This window comes from Mytilus trossulus, chromosome 14 (assembly GCF_036588685.1).
Source record: "Mytilus trossulus isolate FHL-02 chromosome 14, PNRI_Mtr1.1.1.hap1, whole genome shotgun sequence".
NCBI classification, from domain to species: domain Eukaryota; kingdom Metazoa; phylum Mollusca; class Bivalvia; order Mytilida; family Mytilidae; genus Mytilus; species Mytilus trossulus.
Genome location: NC_086386.1, coordinates 36,129,882 through 36,156,015, shown reverse-complemented (window position 1 = coordinate 36,156,015; position 26,134 = coordinate 36,129,882). Strand labels below are relative to the sequence as shown.

General features: G+C 32.3%; 1 protein-coding gene across 4 annotated transcripts; it reads left to right on the top strand.

Moving 5' to 3' along the window:
* On the top strand, nucleotides 1-26,115 carry LOC134697235 (uncharacterized). Of its 4 annotated transcripts, none has more exons than XM_063559382.1 (16): nucleotides 1-125; nucleotides 11,236-11,451; nucleotides 11,990-12,087; nucleotides 12,730-12,873; nucleotides 13,357-15,136; nucleotides 15,887-15,980; nucleotides 16,170-16,331; nucleotides 16,617-16,778; nucleotides 18,094-18,126; nucleotides 18,846-18,977; nucleotides 19,664-19,798; nucleotides 20,136-20,303; nucleotides 20,485-20,820; nucleotides 23,580-23,673; nucleotides 24,011-24,167; nucleotides 24,663-26,115. In XM_063559382.1, exons 1-16 carry the CDS (start codon nucleotides 123-125, stop codon nucleotides 24,789-24,791), a joined length of 3,843 nt encoding a protein of 1,280 aa, XP_063415452.1. In that variant the 5' UTR covers nucleotides 1-122; the 3' UTR covers nucleotides 24,792-26,115. The 4 variants fall into 4 exon arrangements, with proteins under 4 accessions (XP_063415452.1, XP_063415447.1, XP_063415448.1 ...); XM_063559377.1 differs by lacking the exon at nucleotides 1-125 and adding an exon at nucleotides 136-475; XM_063559378.1 differs by lacking the exons at nucleotides 1-125; nucleotides 18,094-18,126 and adding exons at nucleotides 136-475; nucleotides 17,789-17,815.
* Nucleotides 26,116-26,134: the final 19 nt, after the last annotated feature.

Sequence of the window (26,134 nt, the reverse complement as noted above, 5' to 3'; positions counted from 1 at the left end):
TTTTCATATCGATCTTTTAAAAGAGAAAACATTTATAAAACTGGATAAGCAAAATAAATATTTATCCTAAACCGGATTTGACTACTACGTTCAAACCGTCAGGCAGCCTGAATAGTTGTAACATGGTAAGGTTATTGGCACTTTCGTATTCGACGAATTACATTTTATGGCTTACCGTTTTCTATTATTTTAGTTAATTTCCCTATACGGACCTCTGTGTATTGACAAAATATATTCCCCGAGTGATTTGAACTGTGACAGAATTACAATAAGACGGTATAATTCTTTTGAAGTATGTAAACTAAATCTCAGGTTGGAATTACTTTACAACGAAGTGCATATTATGATAATTTAACAAAACTGCGTTAATTGATAATTTTTTTTTAAATATCGACTTTAAATGTCGAAATTTGTGGATTCATCTTTAATTGTTGAAGATTATTCAGATAAGAGAAAGTCTGATGAAGCGAGATGGGTAAGCAATTTTTAACCTTAAATCATATAATTAAAAGATTCAAAGAAATGCAACAATATTGGTTTGTTTACATGTTGACAAATTAAATACCTTATTATCTCAAAGATATTTTTTTTTGTTTTTGTAATTTGTTTGTTTGCTGATTTCACACAAGATAATTTTAGAAATTAAATATATACATTTTAATAAATCCTTTATGATAAAGATGTTGAATTTCCACTTATGATTGACCGTCATCATTTTTAATATAAATAATTGATTTTTTTTTTTACAAGATACTGAATTATGATATTGTTTTACCGGTTTATGTCAATAGGAAACAGTTTGAAGTATTTTAGTAGGTATAAGGGAATTTCTGGACTACTCTGTTTCACTGAAATTATGCATGTCACGATCACAATTCCGATAGACACAAAATCGATATGTTTATTGTTTTAAACGGGTAAAGGAAATTGTAAACAATTACGTTACAAATTATAAACTTTTTTTTTATAATATATATTGCATGGTTACGACCAGATATTAGCCTTAAACATGTAAGGTAAAAAAATTGCTGAGTCGAAGCAAATATTTTTTACATGTATAAAGGTTATAATTAAGCAAAAATAATTTTGTTTGTTATATGCCAATTTGCAACTTTGCCAATATCTAGTTAAATTATTATTCTTTAAGACAGTTAAAATTATGAGTTAATTTATTATGCACATTTGGCACAAATTCAAACCATATACTTTATTGTGCATTCAATTGCATGAATGTAAACATTGTATGGGGGGATTTCACCTTTCAAATACCCAAGATAACATTTTTGTTGACTAAATACGAACATATCCGCCTTTTATATTATATTGCAATCAGGATAAGTAAAATGCATTTAAAACATAAAGTTTTACATCAAAAGGTTTACGACCAGATTTATGGATTTGGTTTTAAGCTATACTGACTATTGAGGAATGCCAAATAAATACGGTAGGAGTGGAAATGTTTTGGCATAAAATAATATTCATTATAATGTGACCTATACTTGATACTATCATTCTGTGCTCTGGTGGATACATATAGTTGTCCCTTAAATTGTGAAAATTATATCCCATCCACCAAGTTCTTGTTTTCATATCATTATTTTAAAAATGTTGGCATTTTTTTAATATTAAGGACTAAGATTGTCCCCCAATTCTTTTAATAAAAAAAATGCAGCTACATGTATTTTGAACTTTAAGCAATTCTGTTTTTACGAGATTTGACAAAGGAAGATACTTTTGAATAATAATAATAAAAAAAAATAATTCTTAAAGCAAACGGTTTATAAGTTTCGTGCTTCCAAAGCGTTTTGATTTACGTAATGAGAAAATTTGAAGGCCAAGGTGCATTAAATTCGTTGAATTTGGTCAAATCTTTTATGGGAATGCTGTGTCGTTGGTGGAGGCTAACTTTTAAATCTAACGAAAATGTGTTCAAGCCTCTCCCTGTGGAATCGATGTAAGAGTTCATCATGACAACTTCACCATGCACAATAATACTGTACGTTTTACGTTTTCTGTACTCCAAGGTCAAGACCATTACTTTACAATAACTGTGGTCATATATAAATTAAAGCAGACTTTAGCTACCGCCAATGAGACAACATTACAAATAAAAACAAAAAAATATCTGCAGGTCAGCACACAATTTCTAACACTACAAATTCAATAGACAACAGCACAGAGGAAACGGGGATTGTGTCAAAGAGACAAATACCCGACTAAAGAGCAGAATACAGCCCAATGCAACCAATGGGTCTTCTGGTCCACTATCAAGAATGTATAGTCGACATCACCAACGTCTACAGAAGTGTGACTGAATTCAAGACAGACTTTCAAAGAGCTGCCATCAATTAACACCAAATTCTTTCATGACAAAACAACTTAGATATAACAAAAGATTTAAAATCGGATAAAACAAATTCGTTTATCTTTGTACATTTTGAAATTTGAATAATAACGAAAGTGTCAATAAATTTGACACCTTTTAAAATCTGCTTAGCGAGGGAAAAAGTGAAACAACGAACATGTTAAAAGAAACCATGTAACGATATCTATGTAGGACCGAATACACAAGATATTTAAGACGTTACATTCCATTTGTCTTCCGAACAATGAAACGTTTACAAATTATCTATTTATTTAAGGTCTATCTTGATCTCGTACGGATTGTTGATTTAGGTGAATTGGATTAGCTCGTATCGATCTTTGACAAATAGGTAGAATAACGGTAAACAATACATATCTTGTAATTTAACTCTGATTTATAACGGATCAATAGTTCGAACGATCAGCTACTAGAAAAGTCGGGTACGTGAGGTCTTTATATTTCCTTAGATGAACCGTTAGATGCCGTGACGCTCCGAAATGTCAGATTGTTTGTTTTTATTGTATAAGAGATATAGATAAAACATGAATTACTGGTACCGTCCTGTTGTTTGTTGGCGATGAAGCATTTCTGATAAATGGACCAGGTTACAAGATGGACGTATTATGTCGTTACGTAGTTCAATTAAAACATTATCATTGACATCATCAATCAATACTATAACAATTTGTCTTGTAATCATGTTACAGTTTTACATACAATTATTATAATTAAATTATACTAGACAAAAACAAACGCCTTGTCATTTGGTATTTGATAAACGATTGTCTTATTGGCGATCGTGCCACAGCATCTTGTCCTAATATAAAGTTCTATCTAGTACGATCCTCATCATTTGTGATGGAATGCGGTATTGGATAATAACAGGCGGCGTCATATTACATGACTTCATTTAAAGAACATTTACAATGAAGCAACACTGACACTTGAATTATTTCTATTTCTTCCAAGTGACATGCACCTACTTAATAAGGGTTCGGGAGATTGGAAGACGGCGCCAGCATGATGTAAAACACAAATCTTCTTGGCATTGAAATATTCGCTCTTGATCAAACGGATGAAGGCATTTTCAGATCTATAACGCTTTGGTCGCATAAAAAACAACTTTTTGTTTTTATTTTATACATCTTTTTTATCATTAACTTTGTAGTCAGACATGAGTACCTCGGTACCGAAAAGATTTATAACAAACCTTTCAGAAATTTTCTGTTTACAAATTTTTAAAATATAGAGAAATGTGAACCAGAAACCGAGAATATCAATAAAAGGCATGCGACCAAAAATAATCCCATTCCCGAGTTCTTTTAATGAATTTTAGATAACTGAGATTTTTCGTTAGTAAGGTTTGAAAGTTTACTAACTTATAAACTATAAACTTAATCTCGTATGTTGCAAGTTTTAAAAGAACTTGAAACAAGCACGAGTCTCGCACTCAATGCAATCAGCTACGTCTAGATCTAGACCAACAAGGTAGTTTCAAGACAATTAAACAACTAAGTTTGCAATCAAGTTCATTTAATATAGAACCAAACCACAGCAGTCAAGTTACTTTTTAATTTTTCATATCCTAAATTCACATTCTATCCTCTTTTGCATTGTATGTAACATAGGCACCACTATTTTTCAAAGAACAATTTGAACCTTCTGTGTTAACGGGAATGCTATCCATTTATACATGTATGAGACCCTAAATGAAGTTTTGTCTTTATTTTACCACTGTTGGTGTATGTTTCGTCCTTTAAGGCCATTCAACGCTTCTGGCGTCCCGAATTATTAGCCTGTTATTTTTTATGAGTTATTTCAGTTTAAGTCTTGAAAGTAATTTTGAGCATATTCTTATTCGATCACTGAATATGCATAATGGGTGTGAGCGTATTAAAAATTTCACCTTTGATGGGGTAACTACCAACTTCAAGATTAAAAGATAAGCAAGCTTATTTTAATATTTGTAATCTTAAAAATACACGCTTATTTGATTATGATACTAGAACGAATGCTATCGTACTAACATTTCAGTAGACGTCGTATTTTAAAAGCTATCTAATAAAAATACGAAAATTCTAAAAAAATAAACTGGAATCTCATGGCAGCACAAGACAAATATTGCAGGATCAAAAACATTAACATATAATTTGATTAAAAATAATATCTACCAGTTATGGGTTTAGATTTTAAACACGGAAGATTGGAGGGTATTTATAACACACTGGCTTTTGTATTTTAAATTGTACAAGATCACGCTACATTTAGCAGGTAAAAAGAAAGTTAACAAGTAAGAACCATTAACGGATAAAACATATTTACAAATATTTGGATTTAGGTTAATGAAGGAAACATAAGGTTTGATCAAATACAGTATGGTTTTGCTGGTGAACTAATAAAACTGAGCTGTGGTAGGATTGCCAATGAAACAAATATATAAAAAAGAAGATGTGGTATGATTGCCAATGAGACAACTATCCACAAAAGACCAAAATGACAAAACATTAACAATTATAAGTCACCGTACGGCCTTCAACAATGAGCAAAGCCCATACCGCATATAGACAGCTATAAAAGGCCCCGATAAGACAATGTAAAACAATTCAAACGAGAAAACTAACGGCCTTATTTATGTAAAAAAATGAACGAAAAACAAATATGTAACACATAAACAAACGACAACCACTGAATTACAGGCTCCTGACTTGGGACAGGCACATTCATAAATAATGTGGCGGGATTAAACATGTTAGCGGGATCCCAACCCTCCCCCTAACCTGGGACAGTGGTATAACAGTACATTATAAGAACAAACAATAAAAATAAGTTGAAAAAGGCTGAACTCATCAGATAGACAAAAAATACAAGTGGACGTGGCCGGGTACTTATACATCCCGACACAAAAAGACACAATGAACAGATCTGAGAGTACTCGCAGTTATCTGACAGCTAGTTCAAATCCATTAACAACTAATAAAAAAATCAAGCCTCTAAGACTAAGCAATCAATCCGTACACATCCAACATACAATGGATTTAGTGTAAAGATGTCATAAACAGCCAGAGAAAAACATGACCTTGTGCAATGCCAAGTTACAGGTATCGACAGATTGTAGATCCAAGAAAATGTATATGTATATAACATACTAGTAATATTTAGTTAGCTTTTAATCTACTGATAACAAAGTCAATATTTATACCAATAAAAACACTATTCAATGATCTTATTACAGTGTTGAATAGGTAACCTTTAAGAATAAGTTTATTTAAAGGAGCAACAAGTTTACAAGGATCATTTCTAAATATCCGTGCACGGTTAACAACATTTCCGTAAAAATGAGGATGTGCTATCCCGTTTGAAATAAGTTTTTTTTACAGGTACAACCAAACTTTAAAACCAAATCTTTATATCTATGGGAAAAATTAGTAAAGGTTTTAAGTAATTTATGGTAACGATATCCCTGGTTTAATAATTTACCAGTAATACATAGGTTGCGTCCGTTAAAATCAAAAACGTCACAACAGACACGGGCATAGCGAACAAGTTGTGAAATATAAACACCGTAAGATGGTGCCAAAGGAACATCACCATCTAAAAATGGAAAATTAACAATAAGGAACGAAAAATCGTCTCTTTTGTCGTAAATTTTAGTGTGTAGTTTCCCGTTTAAAACCGAAATATCTAAATCCAGGAAAGGACAGTTATTACCGAATACATTTGATTTATTTAAAGTAAGTTCCCTGGGGTAACTTTCAGCAGTATATTGAGAAAATTCTTGATTATTTAACGAAAAATATCATCAATATAACGGTAAGTGTTGTTGAATTTATCAATTAAATGCAATTTCGACGAGTCTTTATTGAGTTTAGTCATAAACTGTGATTCGTAACAGTACACAAACAAGTTTGCTATTAAAGGGGCACAATTAGTTACCATGGGGATACCTACAACCTGTCGATAAACTTTGTGCCAACACGTACGTAAATATTATCAAGGAGATAATTAACAGCCTCAAGTATAATTCACTACAGACTAATCGAAGAAGAAGTTAGCAGCTAAAATAAAAGGTCACCGTACGACATTCAACGATTAGCGGCGCCCATACCGCATAGCAAGCTTTAAAACTATAAAACATGCGAAAACAAATACGATATACAGCAAAAGCGACAAACACCAAAGTACAGGCCCCTGATTTGGGACAGGTTCATACAGGCACATGCAGAATATGGTTAGTTTTTAACATGTTAGCGGGCGAGACCAACCATCCCCTAACCTGGGACAGTGTTGAAACAGGAAAACACAAAACCAAACTGTCTAAAACAATGCAGACGACAACTCTGAAATAAAGGCTTTTTGATTGTTAGACGTGCCTGCATGTTAGAATATAAATTGCGCCATTTATTTTCGCTTTCAATTCGTGTTATCTTTTTTCTACTTTTGGTTCACTGTATAAATAAGCTTTCGAAATATCTAAAGGTTTATAAAAAAAAAAGTCGTGATGCCAATACGTTCAATGCATTTTAAAAATATTATGAAAATGTAAATAGATTCGACAATGTAGTAAACAATGAAAAGAAAATCAACCTCGGGTTTTGGCCTCGATAGATATATGATATATTATAGAGGTATTAAATCCTTGTACCAATATCACAGATAGTATTTAATTGTATGATATAATTCATTTCAAATTTTAAATGTTAACGTACTAAATGCTTGCTTGTATGATATCAAATTGATTGTTTAGTTTAAAGATTTAAGGTATATATGTCAGATAATCAAATTCTTGCAGCCAAAATAAAGAAATGTGCTAATATTTACAGAGACATCCTAATCACCGAAAATATCTTTCAAACGTTTGATAAATACTTGAATAGTAGGCTGTCAAATTTGGATAATTATTGTCGTAATATATACCAGAAATAAAATATCTGGCAACAAGAAACTACGAGTTTTACCTCAGAAATATCCCATAGTACGTATATAAACAATTAATGTAGAGGATCGAATAGAATTACGCATTTAGGATTTGATGAAGGTTAAATACGTCCATTAAATTGATCAAAAACTATCTTTAGTGGTTTTAAGAGTGCATAAATGTTATCTACTTTATTTTGTTTTAAATAAAAAAAAATGGGTTCTCGCAGTTACATGAATCTAAATTTTAATTTCAATTGATTAATGATAAACCATGTGATTTTAGACTGTATGTCTATTTGTACACCTCCAACGGATTTAGTGCAACGGCGTCAAAAGCAGTTTGAAGAAAGCATGCCATTGTGTAATACAACTTTGGTCCATTGATTGCTTGATTGTTGGTTTCTAAAATATATCATGCATGTTCAGAATAAGAACAAATAAACAAATATGCAATAGGTAGTTACTGTAACAGATGCCGTTCAGATGGAAGGTCGGGGACGTTTCGACTGCCATCAGTCTATAGTTAAAACCATATGTGAACCTGCAGATGACTTGTTATGTGTTGTGTTGTTTGGTTGCTGTCTCATTGATATAACACTCAAGTCTCCGTATGATTATATGATTTTTTATTTACTAGCGCTCGTGAAAACCATTCCGATATCTAGAATCATCAGGGTTTCATATAAAAGTCAACTAACGCATCTCAATTGTCAGCATTTATTCCAAAAACAAAAATTGAGTATACAATTATGACTGTCTTATTTTGTCCAAATAAATTTGTTGGCTGCAGATACAATCAATTGTTATAAAATAACTATAATTTTCCCCTTTAAGCAAATTGGCTCTTTATAGTGGGTACCAACCCAATTAAGTGGTCTATATGTGACTTAAAGGCATGCTTTAAAGTATTATCAAAATCCTCTTTGTGAAACCAAGATATGATACGGATAAATAATAAGTACCTGCAATAAAATAGTTTGCATACTCTATTGATTCTAAGGTCGACGTTCGATTTCATAGTTCAATCCTACGATTATCCGCTCAAGTCGGGGTATTATTGTAAATTGCAGCCCACACTTTACTTTGAGTTTCAGATATTAGGTATGAACTAATGATATATAGAGAGTTTATGATATTATGCATTATAGCTGTATCGCTAGTTTTCAGAAATCATGCCACTTTTAGTAAAATAAATAAAAGGGAATATTTTAGTTAAAGAGTACTAGAACTAAAATTAAAAGTGCTAACGATGTTAATATTCTTTAAAAGAAATGTTTTATTTTTTCCCTCGTGTAAGTCAAACTCGGTTTATATGACAGTTTTGGCAAAGTTATTGCTAAACACAATTGTTTTGTCACGTTCGAAAACGTTGAAAAACGATTCTTTGGATTCCAAAACTGTTATTCAAAAACACTTGCCCTTGTACGAAATCGCTTTTATACGTTCATAAAAAAGAAATAATTTTCAATTTTACTTAACATAAGTATGCAAAGTTTTAATAATTGAAGAAGGTATTGAATGTTCTTCTATTCAGAACGAAAAAATTGAATATTGTGTATTTTGACAATCGAAGGTAATTTAAAGTTTAATTGCCGTATTTAAATGAATGTTTTTATCAATAATGCAAATAAATAACGACCACAACTTTAAAAGACCTGGTTAAAATGTATTAAATTGCTCAACAACACATTAAGAAGGTATTGAAAACATATACCCCTAATTAGCATAACTTGAACTGTAATGGGATTTCTTTGAAGAGATTCAAACACACTTGTAGATTAATCTTTATTCGGTCAAATCTGGGGCCAATTGATAAAAAAAGAAGTAAAAGTGCCAGGTTAAATACATTAATTTTACATAACTCAAGTTGAGTGTAATTATACAGTAAAATTTAATTATATGCTGAAAAGCGTTTGATTTAAATAGAAATAATAGTTTAATATTTAAAATAGATTTTTGTTGATAGTATTTATGCACACACATTCATACACATGAATGTATGGTAAAGTTGTCTTGTTTCTCAATTCAAAAGTAGTTTGTGAGTGCACCTCTTGTTTCTTCACAAATACATGTTATCTTGTAAGTCTCTACATTCCAAGAGGTATAGGGGGAGGGGTTGAGATCTAAAAAAACACATGTTTAACACGGGCGCATTTTTTGCCTATCCCAAGTCAGGAGCCTCTGGCCTTTGTTCGTCAGAGTCTTGCATGATTTTTAATACTAATCTATTTTTATGTTTTGGAGTTCACTTTGCCGTCCATTTTCACTAATCCTCGACGCATTTTTATTTAGTGGCCACTTGAAGCTCACCACCGGGTGCGAGATTTTCTCGTTGTGTTGAAGATCCTTTGATGGCCTTGTTTTCTGCTCTCTGGTTGGGTTGTTGTCTATTTGACACTTCCGCATTTCCATTCTCACTTATGATTGTGTACCATGAAGTTGCCTAGTTACTACTGTCTATTTATTAACCAATAAAGTGAATTGTGTACCCTGAATCTGCAAAGAATATAATTCTTATTTGTTATCAGTCTTTAGTTTTCTATGTTGTGCTTTGTATACTGTTGTTAGTCTTTTGGTCTTTTTCTTTAATTTTGCCATGGCGTTGTCAGTTTATTTTTGACAAATGAGTTTGAATGTCGGTTTGGTATATTTGGCCTCTCAATTATACACACAGTTTTTGTTTAAATAAAAAAAGTATTTAGTTCCAGAAATACACGATGTTTTTTGATACATACAAAGCAAACTCTGACTTTCGAACCAAAAACATAGCTTAATCTTTCTACGATCACATTATTTTCTGTGCATTTTTGTGTCCTTTAAAAACCTCTTTCTTATAAATTCTTCAAGCATACATCCCTTTTAACTAAATAATAAATACTGGGGATAATATGTCCATTACCCTACATCGTCCATTACAAATATTGACGACAAATATTTGCTCAAAAGTTTTAAAAGTAAACGATGAATTAAATCTTGTTGGAGTATTATTATACTAATTGTTACTTTGTTCTTTCAAATATATGAATAACTAAATTGTATAAATACAACTAATTTTTACGCCAAATAAGATAAGTTTATGACATTTTTATGTTTAATGACAGTCAGACTAACTGTTGATATATCAACATCAAAAACAGTCACCCAGTTTTGTTTTGTCTCTCAGATCATGGTTTTCCTATCTCTCATAAAGTAATAGTCACTGCAACTGAAATGTATTCATTTTTGGCGATAACAACCATTATGTAATTAAAAAATAAGAGTTATTATGTTTTAGTTACAAATATGACCATACCAATGATACTCTACGTCAACACTGAAGTGCTACATGTTACACGGGTTCGTGTTGTTTAGACTATAGTTTTCTATGTTGTGTTGTGTGTACTTTTATTTGTCTGTTTGTTTGTTTTTCTTTTGCAGCCATGGCGTTGTCAGTTAAATGTCCCTCTGGTATCTTTCGCCCCTCTATTAATCTCGACTTTAATACCAAAAAGAAATGTTTAATTGGTGTTGATCAGGTTTCCGTAACTGTGGTTAGTCTACTCTTAGATTGACACGATATATCTTTTTGTGTGTAGGTTAATCTTGTGTTGTGTTGATGCACCAATGTCCGAGTTTGATAAAGTGTTGAGCTACAATCATTGTTTAATCTGTCACGTCCACTATGTACATGTCCGAAGTCAGGACTCTGTATTGTAGTGGTTGGCGGGAGTTGTTGTACTGGAAATTCTTTCAGTGTACTTATCATATTCTATTAGAATATTGTTGTATTGCTCTCTGTCAAAAAAGCTTCCTCTTTTCTCAGTCAAGCGTTAAGGCTCGTAAACCATTATGGAGAATGATGAGTTTGAAACAATGTAATTCTGAGTTAAACACTCATCCTGGACTTATTAAAAATGACGGGTTACAGAAGACATTAACGTGCATAAATCATTATATAACTATCTTTATTTCAGAGAGAAGACCTTACTGAGCATTTTAGAAAATTAGGCTTCCACAGAGAGGTTCCTACACCTGAGTTATTGAGGGAAGCCCAAGATGTATACCGGAGGTTGGATTGGGAACGGCCAGTTGATGACGACGGAAACGTACTACCCTCCCCTCCCATGACATCAAAAGAGGATGTGCTGGACGAGGAAGCATTTGCAGTTTTAGATGAACACGCAATTAAGGTTAGTTATAGATATTTATTAGTTTAGTACTATCAACCTAGTCAAAATTCAAATTAAAGTGAAAGAGGGACAAAATATACCAGAGGAACAGTCAAACTCATAAAAACAATCACAAAAAAGATTAAAAATGTTTAAAGCCATGAACTGCATTTGTTTTATTCTATTGCATGTTACGCTTTAGTAAAGTGTCATACTACCGGTATATGGTAATGTCTAGATTTTAAAAGATTCCATAGAACAGTATACATGTATCATAATTACACTGTCATGTTAAACATATTTAAGTCTTAACGCAATTGTGTCCAGAACACTGAACATTTTAATTTAGCGTTGATAAATTCCTCAGGTGCATTGTTCCAGAGAATCATAGGATAGGGACCCTACTTATTGTAGTGTTGAATCACAAAGTCTTTTTTTTCGAACGTAGTTCTATCAAATGGCTTAATTGCATTAATTAAAAAGGCGAATTAATGTACAACTAACGTTATGCTCTACACAATATTTTTATGAAAACTTGTGTCTCACTTTTTACTTACAGACACCCTTCACATACATCAATCAGCACATACGATACTTAGTAGGTTATCTACTCCAACCAACAGACACAGATGTCGACAAAGCTAGAGTTCTGACAAGGTACACATCTTTCCTGTAAAATAGTATACTAACCCCAAAAAGACACCATTGCCTTTCATATAGTTTCAAAATAATTTCAATGAGAACATTGATATTTATGAGAAATAATAAAAGTACAATTATATACAACTTTAATAATTAATCATGATAAAAATTAGACATGTTTATATTTAATTCAGTATTATTGTTATATGCCCCAGAATAGTATGTGGAGTCGAAATTAAACTATCATGTAGAAATTATAAAATGTGACACAATATGTCCAATGAGAAGAAAACAAATCATTTTGAGTGATCTCCTCGCGCTCATCATTTGCTGTAACTGGAATAAACTTTTAAGACCTAAAGTTTTGAAGGCTAAACATAAGATGTTTGGAGAGCATTGGAATCAAACAGTACTTAATAGAGTAAAACCAACTTTACCTTAGGAAACTACAACGATTATGAACTATAAGCATCGAGTTTACGAGAAACATGCCAAACAAAATCTCTGCATGAAGCAGTTATGTTGAATTTTCTTTATAATGGAAACAAATTGTAAGAACCACTGTCTCAAATTTAAGATCATCTTAAGTGAACAAATTCATCAGTACCGATTTGATTCGATTAACGTGGATTCTAATGCGTTGATTTTTCTTGATAGATGGCTTGCCCGATGTTTGGAGGATGACTATGTACGACATTTACCAAGAACAGAATGGACAACAGACGATTCTACTGCAAGTTATTTGTGGAAGCTTCGACGTCGGACAATGGATTACGACGAACTATTCCATGTACTCTGCGAGTATGTTGTTTGACTTCTTTAATACAGTTTGAGTTACTTGAACAAAATAGTCTTGCAATGAAATACTAGTAACGTTTTGTAGCACCCTGTTTTAGCTCTATATTGCACGAAATAATTGTGTTGCTTATCATCGTGGAAATGTTATCAAATGAACATACGTTTAATCTTAATAATATTTTTTAAACATACAATTTTTAAGGCCCTGTATAGCTTGCTGTTCAGTGTGAACCAAGGCTCCGGTTGGGTCGTCATACTTTGACAAACATTGGTACACATATTTAAATGGATGGAGAGTTGTCTCATTGACACTCATTCTACATCTTCTTATATCTATTTAACTCAAATAAAGCTATTGGAAACTCACATACATTTTTGTATCTTTAATTGGGGATAAAGAAGCAAGTTATTTCCAACAAACAGAAAGCTGAGCAATCCAAACAATTTTATTTGAACTTTTAATACATAGTCAATATTTGTTTTCAGACATGCAGATATAAAATTTGAGTTAGTAAGAGGTTGTGTACGTAACACGATCAATTACGAAGTTGGCGCTGATTTTAAGAATCAAAGAAAAACCTGGACTGCGGCATTATTAGATGGGGAATGGCGTCTCATTGATGTTCGTTGGATATGTGAAGCAGCTTATGGTGTTACAAAGAACAATTGGAGGCTTATTGAAGACGAAAAAGGAAAAGTAAGCACAAAGCGTGCAATGCAAGAAAATAGAGGAACATATAAAACGCACTGTCGATTTCGTGAATTTTACTTTTTAGCTGACCCAGAAATATTTGTGTTTGATCATTTCCCCGATGACGACAAATGGCAGTTGTTAGCTCGAACTGTAACGTACGACGAGGCAAAAGAATTACCAGCAATAAGATCTGACTTCTTTCAAGAAAAATTGACCTTGAAATCCCATCCAAAGTCAAACGTATCAAGTAATGACGGACAAGTAACATTCGAAATTGGATTTGACACTAGCAAGCGTATGACGTTTGCTTACAAGCTGTACAGGTCAAAAGGTTGTAAAGAGCAAGTTGTTTCGACAAGAAGCGCTTTAGATAGATTTGTCTTTTTGGAAAGAGACCTCGACGAAGGAGTTATGAGAGCTGTTATTCGATTTCCGTTTGTAGGGCAATTTCTGTTTGAACTTCATGGTAGTGAAAAATCAGACACGCATCATGCATTGCTAGTGACGTACTTCCTCACCTGCCATGATATAAAGGAAGACTGCAAGCCACTTCCACCAAATATTCGTGAAGAATGGGGACCAGGGGAGGATACGAAAGATATGGGAATGGTACCGTTAACTCATCGTAAGGGTCAAATCGAAGCTGATGATGGCGATGCAGAAATTAAATTTTCATTGGATAGGGAACTTGAATTCAAACATGATTTAGTGAAGGGTGAAGTTGATATACCTGTCACTGAAGGTCATATTCTTCATACAATTGAGAATGGAGAAATGTCCATAAACGTGAGACTTCCAGAAGCAGGCGAGTACGCACTTAATGTAATGGCAAAGGAAAAGAACAAGAAAACAAGATTTGCTCCAGCCTGTAGTTATCTTGTTAGCTGTCAGGACGAACCCCTTGAATCTGATCCCTTTCCTGATACGGAAGGAAAACAATTAGGTCCAACTGCAACATTTGCTCAATTGGGATTCTCTGAAGATGACCCTTGGCCGTCCTTTGTAACTAATCTTGTTACGGGAGAATATAAAATGACTATCAAACGAAAAAGAAACATACTAGTAGCCGCATCGCTAGAACTGGAAGAGGGTGATACAACAACAGATTACCATAACTATGTCTCAGTCGATACAAAGGGAGAACTGGTTTTAATTTGTGCCACGTTCCCTAAGATGGGAACATACACGTTGACTGTGTTTGCACGAAACACAGACGCTGTTGACGATTCAGATTTATTCTTGCCACTATACGTCAAAATCATCGAAGTCGTGTTGCCAACCTTGACCGGAACTCCTGTTCCCACAACTGCTCTGCTGCCAGCCTGGTGCCATGGATACAGCATCAAAGAGCCTGAGCACTGTTGTCTACCTTCCAATGAAAAAGTTATGATGTCGATTGCCATTCCTGAAGCAAGTGTTGTCTTAGTAAAAGGTCACCCAGAATGCAAGATGAAGAAAAATGAAAATGGGTATTGGGAGGGATTACTTAAAACCGGACAACCGGGCAGTGTCATAGATATCATGGCAAAAGAGACTAACAGAGATCAAGCAGAGAAGATAGTATCATACGAAGTAAGTGTTCAATTCTTCAGATTAGTGCTTTGTTTTGCCTATTTAACTTTTAGCGATTAGAGCGTCACTGATGAGTCTTTTGTAGACGAAACGCGCGTCTGGCGTACACAATTCTAAGTCTGGTGTGTAACTATATATACTACTACTGTAACAATATACAATATGACGATTAGTGCAAATAAGCCAAATTCAACATAGGTGAAAGTGAAATAAAAACTGATATTTCTGAACTAATGTGTCCAAATTATATTTATTTTTTAATTAAAACTAACCAAAGATAATGGTGAAAACATATCGAAGAATGTTTGTTTTTAACAATATAATCGACTCACAAGAGCTTCTATAAAACCTTCGAATTGCAGTTTAGGATTATAGGTCTTCATCTTTTATGTAAGCTTTGGATTTCAAATATTTTGGCCACGAGCATCACTGAAGAGACATGTTTTGTCGAAATGCGCATCTGGTGCAACAGAATTGGTACCGTTGATTTTATTATCTCTTTTTCTTTTTCTTTTTTTGGACAAAGTTAACCATGAGACACTTATGGTTTAAATATATGTATATAGAAATTAGAAGAGCTGGTACAAAAATGTATGATTGCACATGATACAAGTGACCATATGACACACACTTTAACAACTATAATAGATCACTGTATGACCTTCAAACATTATACAAATCGCATTATACCGCATAGTACGCAGGTCTTATAAGTTTCTGTTTCAAGATATATTTTGTATATTCCTTAAGGTTGTGTCAAAGGAGGACCTGTTGCAAATGGAAATGAAACAAGAAGTCACCTTTAGAGATGCATTGAACAGACTAGAATCTAAGGAAGCTGAAAGTAAGTAAACACCCACACACACGTGCACAGACACACAAAATTAGTGATACAACGTAGAAACCCGATACTAGTAGTTTTGGAGACATTAATTTGAAGGACAGAGAGAAAGAGTGAAAATTGAGATTTAAAGATAATCTATCGACGCAATTTGTATGCATTGCATTTATTTTTTATTTTCTTCATTTTCAGAACAAAGTCGTATAATAACTCGTTTGAATCAGGCTGTTGAGGACAGGAACCGACCAAAATTGGAAAAGTTCCTTGCACGTGCTAAAGAACTAAACCCCAAGGGTGCTACTGTTGATATCACTCGTGCGGAGGTTCTTTTGCGTGAACTTTTAGATGAAGAAGGTATAGTAATTGTTGTCAAAATATGCAACAACTTTTTCTAAAAGATAAGTCAAATTGTCTTTGCAAATCAATAGTGGGTATTGAATGATGATGCGTGTAAATAGTTATATAAGAGACACAATTATTTGACGATTTGAAAAAAAACACTTTTTAAATGAATATTGTTTTCATTATCAATTTAAAATAACATTCTTTTAAAGTATTACTACAAATGGCTTTTACATACTACTAGAACATGATGTGATATTTTCTTAAATAAATACATTTGTTTAACTTAATTTTCAGGAAGACTCATTGCTAGAAAAGAGCTAAGAAAAGCTACCAGAATATCTGATATACCGTCTTTAGAGGCAGCTGTAAGAAAATTTAAGCATTTGCAAATGGTTGAGGAAGATGGAGATTTCTCAGCAGCTGTAGAAGTATTACGTAATTTGTTAGACAAAAAAGGTAAATATCTAAGAAATTAAATGAAATTTAAAACAGGTAAACATTTCGATCATCTGAAGCGAAATGCTTGATGTACCTTCATTAAAACCTTAGAATTATTTTATCTATTTTTTATACTGATCGTGTATGTTACAGAGATCAATATCACAATCATCAAATTATACGTGAAGTAGACATTCAAATACCAGTTTTAAAGTTCAAAGGATAAATTATCGTTACGCTTACCCATGGCACCTCGTTATATGTTTACACATTTATAATCAATTTTAATACATGCAACAATTTTAAAAAGATATATGAACAAAACACGGAGTTGATATTATTGGGAGCAATTAGAAACTACCGACCACTAAAAACCAAAGATACACTATAAATAGTTATTAAATACACAAGGATTATTACTAAAAACTACAGACGCGCGTTTTGTCTACTGTATAAGACTCATCAGTGACTCTCAGATCCAAATAATTATAACGCCAAACAAGTACAATGTTGAAGAGCATTGAGGACCCAAATTTCCCAAAAGCTGTGCTGAATATAGCAAAGGTAATCCATGCCTGACAATTCTTTAAGCATGTTGTCTACAAAAGGGTGTTTTGAATTCTTTAGATTTATGTCATTGACAAACTCTTGATAATGAACAGCAAGAAATGCGCAAGAAAAAAAGAAAATTACAGAAATACCGAATTAAGATTATTCAAAGCGAAAAGTCCCTTATCAAATAACTAAATCAAAAGCACAAACACATAAAACAAATAGAAAACTATCATATTCATGCCATGGTTAATGCATTTCCATATGTAAACTATGGTGGATTTAACTTAGTTTTATAGCTAGCTAAACCTTTCACTTGTCTGGCAGTCGCATATAATTACATTATATTGACAACAATGTGTGAGAATGAATGCTTTGCTTTTGTTTTCAATAATTCAACACATGATATTGCAGAATATCTATACAGAATAAGTATTTTAATATACAATCTAATTTATTTTTCGATAAACCAAAAGGAATGATGCGATATTCTCCACCAACACGTACGTTGTCAATCATGGTGGAAGGAGTTGTCATGCATAAATTCACAATGATTATTTAGCCCAATTGGTTTATTGGGCCGGTTTTATTGTTCACTTGTTATGTTTTTATAAATGTTCACTTTTCATTGTATGAGGGTTCATATTTTTGCAACGATCGGTAATTTTCACATAAATACATGGTTCACATTGTACACAAGATTGAGTTCATAACAACATATGTTTATACCATTTACAAAGGATCTCTCTCATATGTCATTTTGGTGGTAAATGAATTTCAGATGATTATGTTCTTCCCTCGATAATTATTGACGGTAAGTTTTGATATAAGTACTCTGAAATAACCCTCACGTTCTTCACTCTGTATTTAAAAATAGTGTTTGATGAAAAAATCTAACATTTCACCTTCAGTTGTTTTCTCAAAATTTAAGACATTTTCTATACTTTTTAGATCAGAATTTCGTTGAGTCTTCATCTTCCAAGTAGATCTAATATTTTTTCTGTTATTTCTTGTATAAAGCATATTAGTGAAATTGAAATCTATTCAAATTCTTGATATACTTTAAATTGTTATTGATCTGTATAAATAAAAAAGCGTATTAACAGTTTTTATTTTTCATATACAGACAAATTTGTTTATAAATCTAGAGAGAAAAAAACTTTTTCTTAATAAAGCACAAACATCTGCAATGGGTATGAACTTTAAGAAAATATAATGACAAAATAAATGCTAAGGATCTCGTGGCAAATAACCTTACAATACATGTAATTGCTTTGATCTGTCATCTATAGAGAGCAAGCTTGCATAACCTTTTATTTTTTTAGCTTGATATTCTAAAATTAGACGTGCGACTTAATGCTTTTTGAGAACTACCATTATTATTGTATTCTTTTTTTTTCTATCCTCTATTAAATACTTTGCTTTAGATTTCATGTACTATATGTATACATCTTTGTAATTTTACATTTTTCAATGTCGTTGTCTTAAAAACTTTAAGTGTGCCATGAAATTTGAATATTTATGTTTTATAAGATGATGTTAAGAAAGATGTAACCTTGCACACTGGCACTGGTGAAAACCTTTTCCATGGTAGAAATACAGGTGGGGTACACATATATGTTTTACCTGATGGACATGTGCAACAGCAAGAGCTCACTGGAGCAGGTAAGAAAAAGAGAAATACATATGAAATGAAGTAGCTAAAATAAAACGAAAATTGCTTACTATATTTTATATTCCGTTTGTTTGTTTTATATATCTAATGCCTATTGTGTAAGCTGTGTGTTTTGTTTTGGAATGTTTTTCACTTCTTAAATACGATTTTCATCTCTTCGTGGAAGTGCACTTTTACTTGTTGTCTTGTTTTCACTGTGGTGGTTGGTCTTGTACCGGTTGTTATATTATTCACATAGAACATTTTAATAATCCTTATATCTATGATATCTTTATTTATTAGTCAGATTTTACAAAGTTACACTGAAAGTCAAATTGTTTGAAATTTAATATTATAAACTAACTTTGACAACTGAAAGAAAGAAGATACAAACATAACCATGCAGACAACATTTTACGAACATCACTAGTTTATTAAATTCTTTTTTTTTAATTTGTTCGCTTGGTCGTTATGTATTTTTAGTTTATGCTACGAACACAGCTCTTTCTAGTAAAATTTTAATAGAAAGCTTTGTATTTCTGTAACAGTACTTATATCTTAACATTTATATCGCATTATCTTGCTTCCAGTATTGAAATTTAACAACAGATTTGTTTTATAGTAATTATGTTCTAATAACTGAAGCACAATTTGATCTTGATATATAAAACATATGTTGTGTCGTTTTAAAACATAGAGTCTAGTTTCCTACACCACAGTATGAGATCATTCCACAAAGACACGACCCAGCTCACATTCTCCGAAATACCAGAATCAAAGGGAGACGATAGCTTCACCGGACCATCGCATCATTTCAGTGGACCTACGCTTGGTAATTCATTTTTTTTTTAAATTACATGTAGGAGCAGATCAGATGTAACGATGTAATGATCAGATTAATCAAGTAATGATTTTACATCAAATTCAATATTCGCATTCCGTCTTGCGACTAAAGGATATTTTTTATTAGAAAGTCGCAAGTACCTTTATTTTGTAGATTAAAACCAGAGAATAGTATATTATTCGATCAGTAATAAACTGTGTAGTACCATATAACTTTTTATTGTTGTGACAGTATAATACATTGCATCAATATTTCTGCCATCAGTGCTGCACAATGGAATATCCCGAACATAACACTTACAGTTCTTTTAATATATATATATCAGGAACGTCAACACCACAAAAACCACACAAAAGCAGCGCTAGGGTACCAGAATTGTTGAGGGAAGCCCGGTTAAAAAGTAAAATGGCGCAACAGTCAGATGATGAACCTGATCAAGACGAGGTTGAAGCTGCACTGAATGAAATAGAAAAAGAGGAACACATTTCAAAAGGTAATTAAGTCACATCAATTTGTAGATGAATTCTTTTCATTTTGCTAGGATTCTACGATGTTTCTCATTTGGAAAGTCACTAATTTACTTTTTTTCTTAAATTATTTTTTGTTTTGAAAATGCTCTATTTCGTGCTTTAAATAGCAGCTAGTAAATTTCTGAAATTTACAAAATTTTACAGACTGGGGAGGCCGTCGTACCTGGAAAAACAGAACTATGAATGTTTTCAAGAAGTATTGGCACAGTATGAAAGAAAAGTCACAAGTTTCAGAGGAAACACTCAATGATGATATTGAGAAAGAAATTCAGAGGCTACGACATATCAATACGATGTGTCGAAAAATGTCACAAGCCGCAAGGAAGATTGGTCGAAATTATGGAACTCTAATAAGCAGCGAGAAATCGTTCCATGAATTACTTGGGGATATTCCGGACCTGAATGAAAGTTTGGGAGAGGAACTAGCTAACACATCTATTACTCAACAAGACCTGATAGGCGTAGAAGGAGTTATGAAAGGTAAGTTCTTTGCACACTTTAATCTAAATACAAATAATTTAATTTTGGATATAAAGCATCTTCCGTCTATGAAGTCAACTTTTAAAACTCAACGCAATTTTTTTTTTATGTCTTATGGTATTGTTTATTAGAGGCAACATTTAATATTCTTGTATGCAAGTTTTAAAATAAGACTCGGTATTTATTTCTGGTAAGAACTTAGAATAACACGAAATTAATATATATCCCAACCCGATGAATGAAATAATTGTGCCAAAAAAGTGAGAGATAAAATTCCTAGACTTGCTTAAAGGTAATTATACATATTCCATTTAGAAACAGACCTAAGCCGCCCAGATTGTTACAGCGGATTTCAATGAGTATGTAGCTAAAGGTAATATCTTTGGTCGGATTGCTTGCTAGCTGAACCGTGAAGTCATTTTTTGGTAAGGTAAACTACCCTCCTTTCAGAATAGACTAGTCCGATAGATTACCAATGTATCTGTATGAAGGACTAGGCTACTTCTAAAGGAGGGTAGTATACCTTACCTTACAATGACTTCACAGGTAACAAGCAAGCTAACCAAAGATATTACCTTTAGCTACATACTCACTGAAATCCTCTGTAAATGATCTGTCAAATGTATAATTCGAACCTAACTAATGTGTTCATCAATGCAAACTTACTCCTACAACAACTATGAAGAAATTGCTTGTGAGGATTTGAAGCTATCTAATCTTATCTAATATACCTTGAGAAATGAAGAGTTCAATCGTGCACATGTTTTGCATTTAATGAATTCGACCAATTGAAAATCTGCATTGCCAATAGTACTTTAGAATTGAAAATGTTTTGATTTACAGAATCTGAAGGTATTTTTAAACATTGTTACTATTTCCTAACTTACACATTTATGGTGACTTTTTTTTAGCACAGATACCAGTATAACATAATTAAGAAATATAATCGGATATAAAACGTAGCAACTGAATAATGTTGAACAATGATTTAAACATTTCTAACAAGAAGTATAGGGACATCGCACTTTTTTTTCAAAATGTATGATGATGTTCTAAGAATCAACATTTCTCGTCACAATATTTTCTAAACATGACTAGGCAATGAGTGAAATATAATTTGGAAATTTCACCACGCACTGCAGTTTTATTATCATCAAATACACAGTCTTCATGAAAATTACACCTTTTCATGCATTCAGTTTCAACACACATAACAGTTTCAGTACACACCACAGTTTAAAATCAGAAAATAGGTTCGAACAGGATGGTACAGTATCCAACTATGAACCTTCTGTAATCTGAATGAGCAAATCACTTTCTAAAATTAAAAACTTATTTCAGCCTAAGAGGGAATAATAATTGTTTTATTATGAGATTAAGGAAAGGGATCTTTTTAACGTTCGAGCAAGCATTGATGTGACATTATAGTAATACATATAACATATCATCATTTCTAATACTAGAATACACCCGTGATATCGGAAGTAAAGTATATAACAATGCGTAAGCCTTATTTTAGTATTGGTTTTGTCATCTGATAAAGTCATACCGATTATAAGATACACAGTTTTCTCTGCTTTTCTGTTTGAACCCGTCGACCTGGAACTTATCAATTATTGGTAATATTAATTATTTGGAAAACAAAAGGTCCTGGAATGGAGTATTTTTTAATCAACAGCATTGTCCTATATTAATTATAAATAAAGTTGAATTCTTTGATTCGCTGTTATACGTCATGCCCGCTAACAAACTGAAAACTGTACCTATATATACGCCTTATTTTTAGTCTCGATTTTTAGTATTCGTACTGTTATCTTAGAAAGTCTTACTGATAAAAATACTACAATAGGTAACAATTTGACAATTTAGTAGTGTCAACCCTGTGATTATGACCCGTGTATATAGCATATTAATCATTGTTAATCCTGAATACACCGTGTGTTGGTGCGCCGGTCAGATGCGGAACGTAAAGATAAGGTAACAGGTGAATAAACTATTGGTATCGGTATCGGACTCGACCCGGAACTTCCTAATTATTGGCAATATTAATTACGTGGAAAACAAAAGGGCCTGGAGTGGTGTAATTTTTAATCTACACCTTTGTACTATATTAGTTATATATAAAGTTGAATTCTTTGATTTGTCGTTTTTACGTGATGACGGCTGACAATTTGGACCTCGTAATTTTAGTATTATAGATAATCATAAAATACAATAAAATTGAGAATGAAAATGGGGAATGTGTCAAAGAGACAACAACCCGACCATAGAGAAAACACAACAGCAGAAGGTCACCAACAGATCTTAAATGTAGCGAGAAATTCCCGCACCCGGAGGCGTCCTTCAGCTGGCCCCTAAACAAATATATATACTAGTTCAGTTATAATGAACGCCATATTAATTTCCAAATTGTACACAAGAAACTAAAATTAAAATAATACAAGACTAACAAAAGGCCAGAGGCTCCTAGCTGACTTGGGACAGGCGCAAAAAATGTTTTGAATTGGCCTTATATCTATACGAGCTTGACGAAAATTCCATTCTAATATATTGCATTTTACCGATTAGGAAAAATACAGATTAACTTTCAAATAAATGTCCAGATTTGCATACTTTTGTTAATACTTGGTGCGATGATCTTAATACAAAGAAAATATACTTGAATCTTCATGTTTATCCTTTGTAATCACGATATGTAATCGTTTTACACTTTAAAAGCCTAAACAAATGTGTCGTTACATGTGTATATCTCATTTCAGCTTCATTTGATGACTTTGCGAAATCTATTGACAAGCTTTGTACCCATATGGTATCAAAGGCAGAGGTTGCAGCACGTGATCTCGAAAAAGCCAGGTAAATCTCACAGTAAAAAACCTTATAGATATATTAGTACATACAAAATTAAGGTTCGCCTGAATCAACTTCGTTTATACTCTCATAAAGTGTGTAATTGGCAATCCTACAATATCTTATACAGTTTAAAAAACTGAATTTTCTAAACAATTAAACAAAACTGAATTTTCAATAAAATTAAAAAAAAAAATCCATACAATTTAAGAAAAAAAAAAGGATTTTCATTTTACAATGTTTTAGGTTCTTTAATTTCAATATTCAAATACTTGTGTGTTTTGGATTCCAAGCAATGAGCAATCAATCAAAAGTATGTATTATTTTCATTATTGAATTTAAGAATTGACATGGAAACAGAGGAAATACTGTATGGAAACCGAAGTAGTCCTAGTTTAGGAAGTTATGGACAACAATCAAAGCAGAGTGCTATAAGGACCTCATTCTTTGCTCTTCGCAACAACATCCTAGAGGACCTCCAGGAAACGAATTCTGAAACGGTAATATAGTTATCTCGTTACGCACAGGTTTTTCTCTTGGGATATAACCAGACTAATAGTCCACACTTTTGTATTGACTGACATTATATATCATTGATATGTTATTTTCTGTTAAGTTACTGTAAATGTTGAACTACTCGATATACTAGGGTTGTTTTACCCCCAGTATATTTTGCCTTATTCCTGTGCCGCACAAAATTCGAAAATTTCAGTAATCAAGAGTAATTTGTATCCACCTGAGATAACCCCTAGTTTATGATGGGGTTCGTGTTGTTTATTCTTTTGTTTTCTATGTTGTGTCATGTGTACTATTGTTTATCTGTTTGTCTCTTTTTTATTTTTAGCTTGTTTTAGATTTATGAGTTTGACTGTCCCTTTGGTATCTTTCGTCCCTCTTTTTTTCAGGAGGCAACTATTTCAAGTGGTTGTATTTTTCTGCTCATTTAAAATATGCATTTTTTGACTTGCTAAATTTGATGTATTATTATTTTTTAGGAGGAAGAAATAAGAAGAAATCTTTCCGGTCTTCACAAAACAATGGCGGAAGTGCAAACAGGTAAAGGGAATACCTCGAGGACTGAACATGATGTATCAACGGATTTTCTGTCTTCATGGAAAATGTAAATGATATTCGGTTATGATTCGACTGTTGGCATATACAAAATATGACAAAGTATTAAGAAATATGTTATTGTTAGGAATTTTTTTATTGAGTTGGTATGATTTATTCAATTTTGGAGTAGAACTGTTGGAAATAGCTTGGTGAAGAGATAGTCTCGCATTGAGTACGTGAATAATCGCGAAACAGAACAATGTCAAAAAAGCTAGCATTTGTTAAAACAATATAGGTTACAACAATTCACGAGGTACCTTGTAAACTATTAAGAGAGTACATCTATAATAAGTATAAGATAATGTGAATAAATATATTGATAGATGACATTTTTTACGTAGAACCTGGGCAGAACATGCTTAGTAAAACGTAGTAAAATAAGTAATGAATATTTGAAATACCTTGCTATCCGTTGAAGATACTATAATAATTTAGTTTAAGTGCATATTATTTTTTTCAATTTCTTCTGCAGTGAACTAAATAGTAATGCTTTAAAAACATTTAAGTTTTTGACCTTACTTTTGTTCCATTTTGGGATTAATTAGTTCTTTAACGTTTGTACGAAGTTTTGTTAATTCAAAGATTATCGTTTCGAGCATCACAGAAGAAACCCGATTTGTCAATATGCGGATCTGGTACAATAAAAATTATATAGATGTAGAATAACTTGCTTAAAAAAATCTGTATGCATCTGAATTGCAATCCCTTTAAAAGAGTTGTCGAAAACCTTTTAAATCTCTTTTACTCAACAAGCCAGATCTAGTATGTTCATCAGATTTGAGTTTTTCATTTTTACTTTCTAATTTACCGATGAATTAAATTAATAATTAAAGGATGCATTTAATTGAGTATCTAGTTCTACCATTTATTCATGGTCGCTATTTCCATCAAAATGAATTTTGTTAGCATTTCCGCCAGCATAATTAGTGCTATATTGTGTACATCATTTGCATATTCAACAGATATGTATGAGTGATAGACATTTTTGCGTGTTTTAATCAGACTATATTATGGTTGGTTTTATTTTCTCAGAATATCAGGGTTTAGGTATTAGTTGTTATCAACACTATCCCAGTGACTAGTGAATTATCTGTGATATTTTGTTTTTATTATTGTTGAAAATATGTCATGTAAATTTACAATTCCTGGTATATTCATGAATTTGTTATAGTTTTTTTGTTTGTTTGTTTGAAGATATATCACTTTATGCAACAGCAATCATAGACACTACCCAAGTTATTTAATATACTGCTCTGGGTTTGATTAGCATTAGCAATATATATGGGTTTCAGGTATGACGAAATAACACATTTTACTTTGTTTGATTTATTATCTAATAAATTGAAAAAAAAAT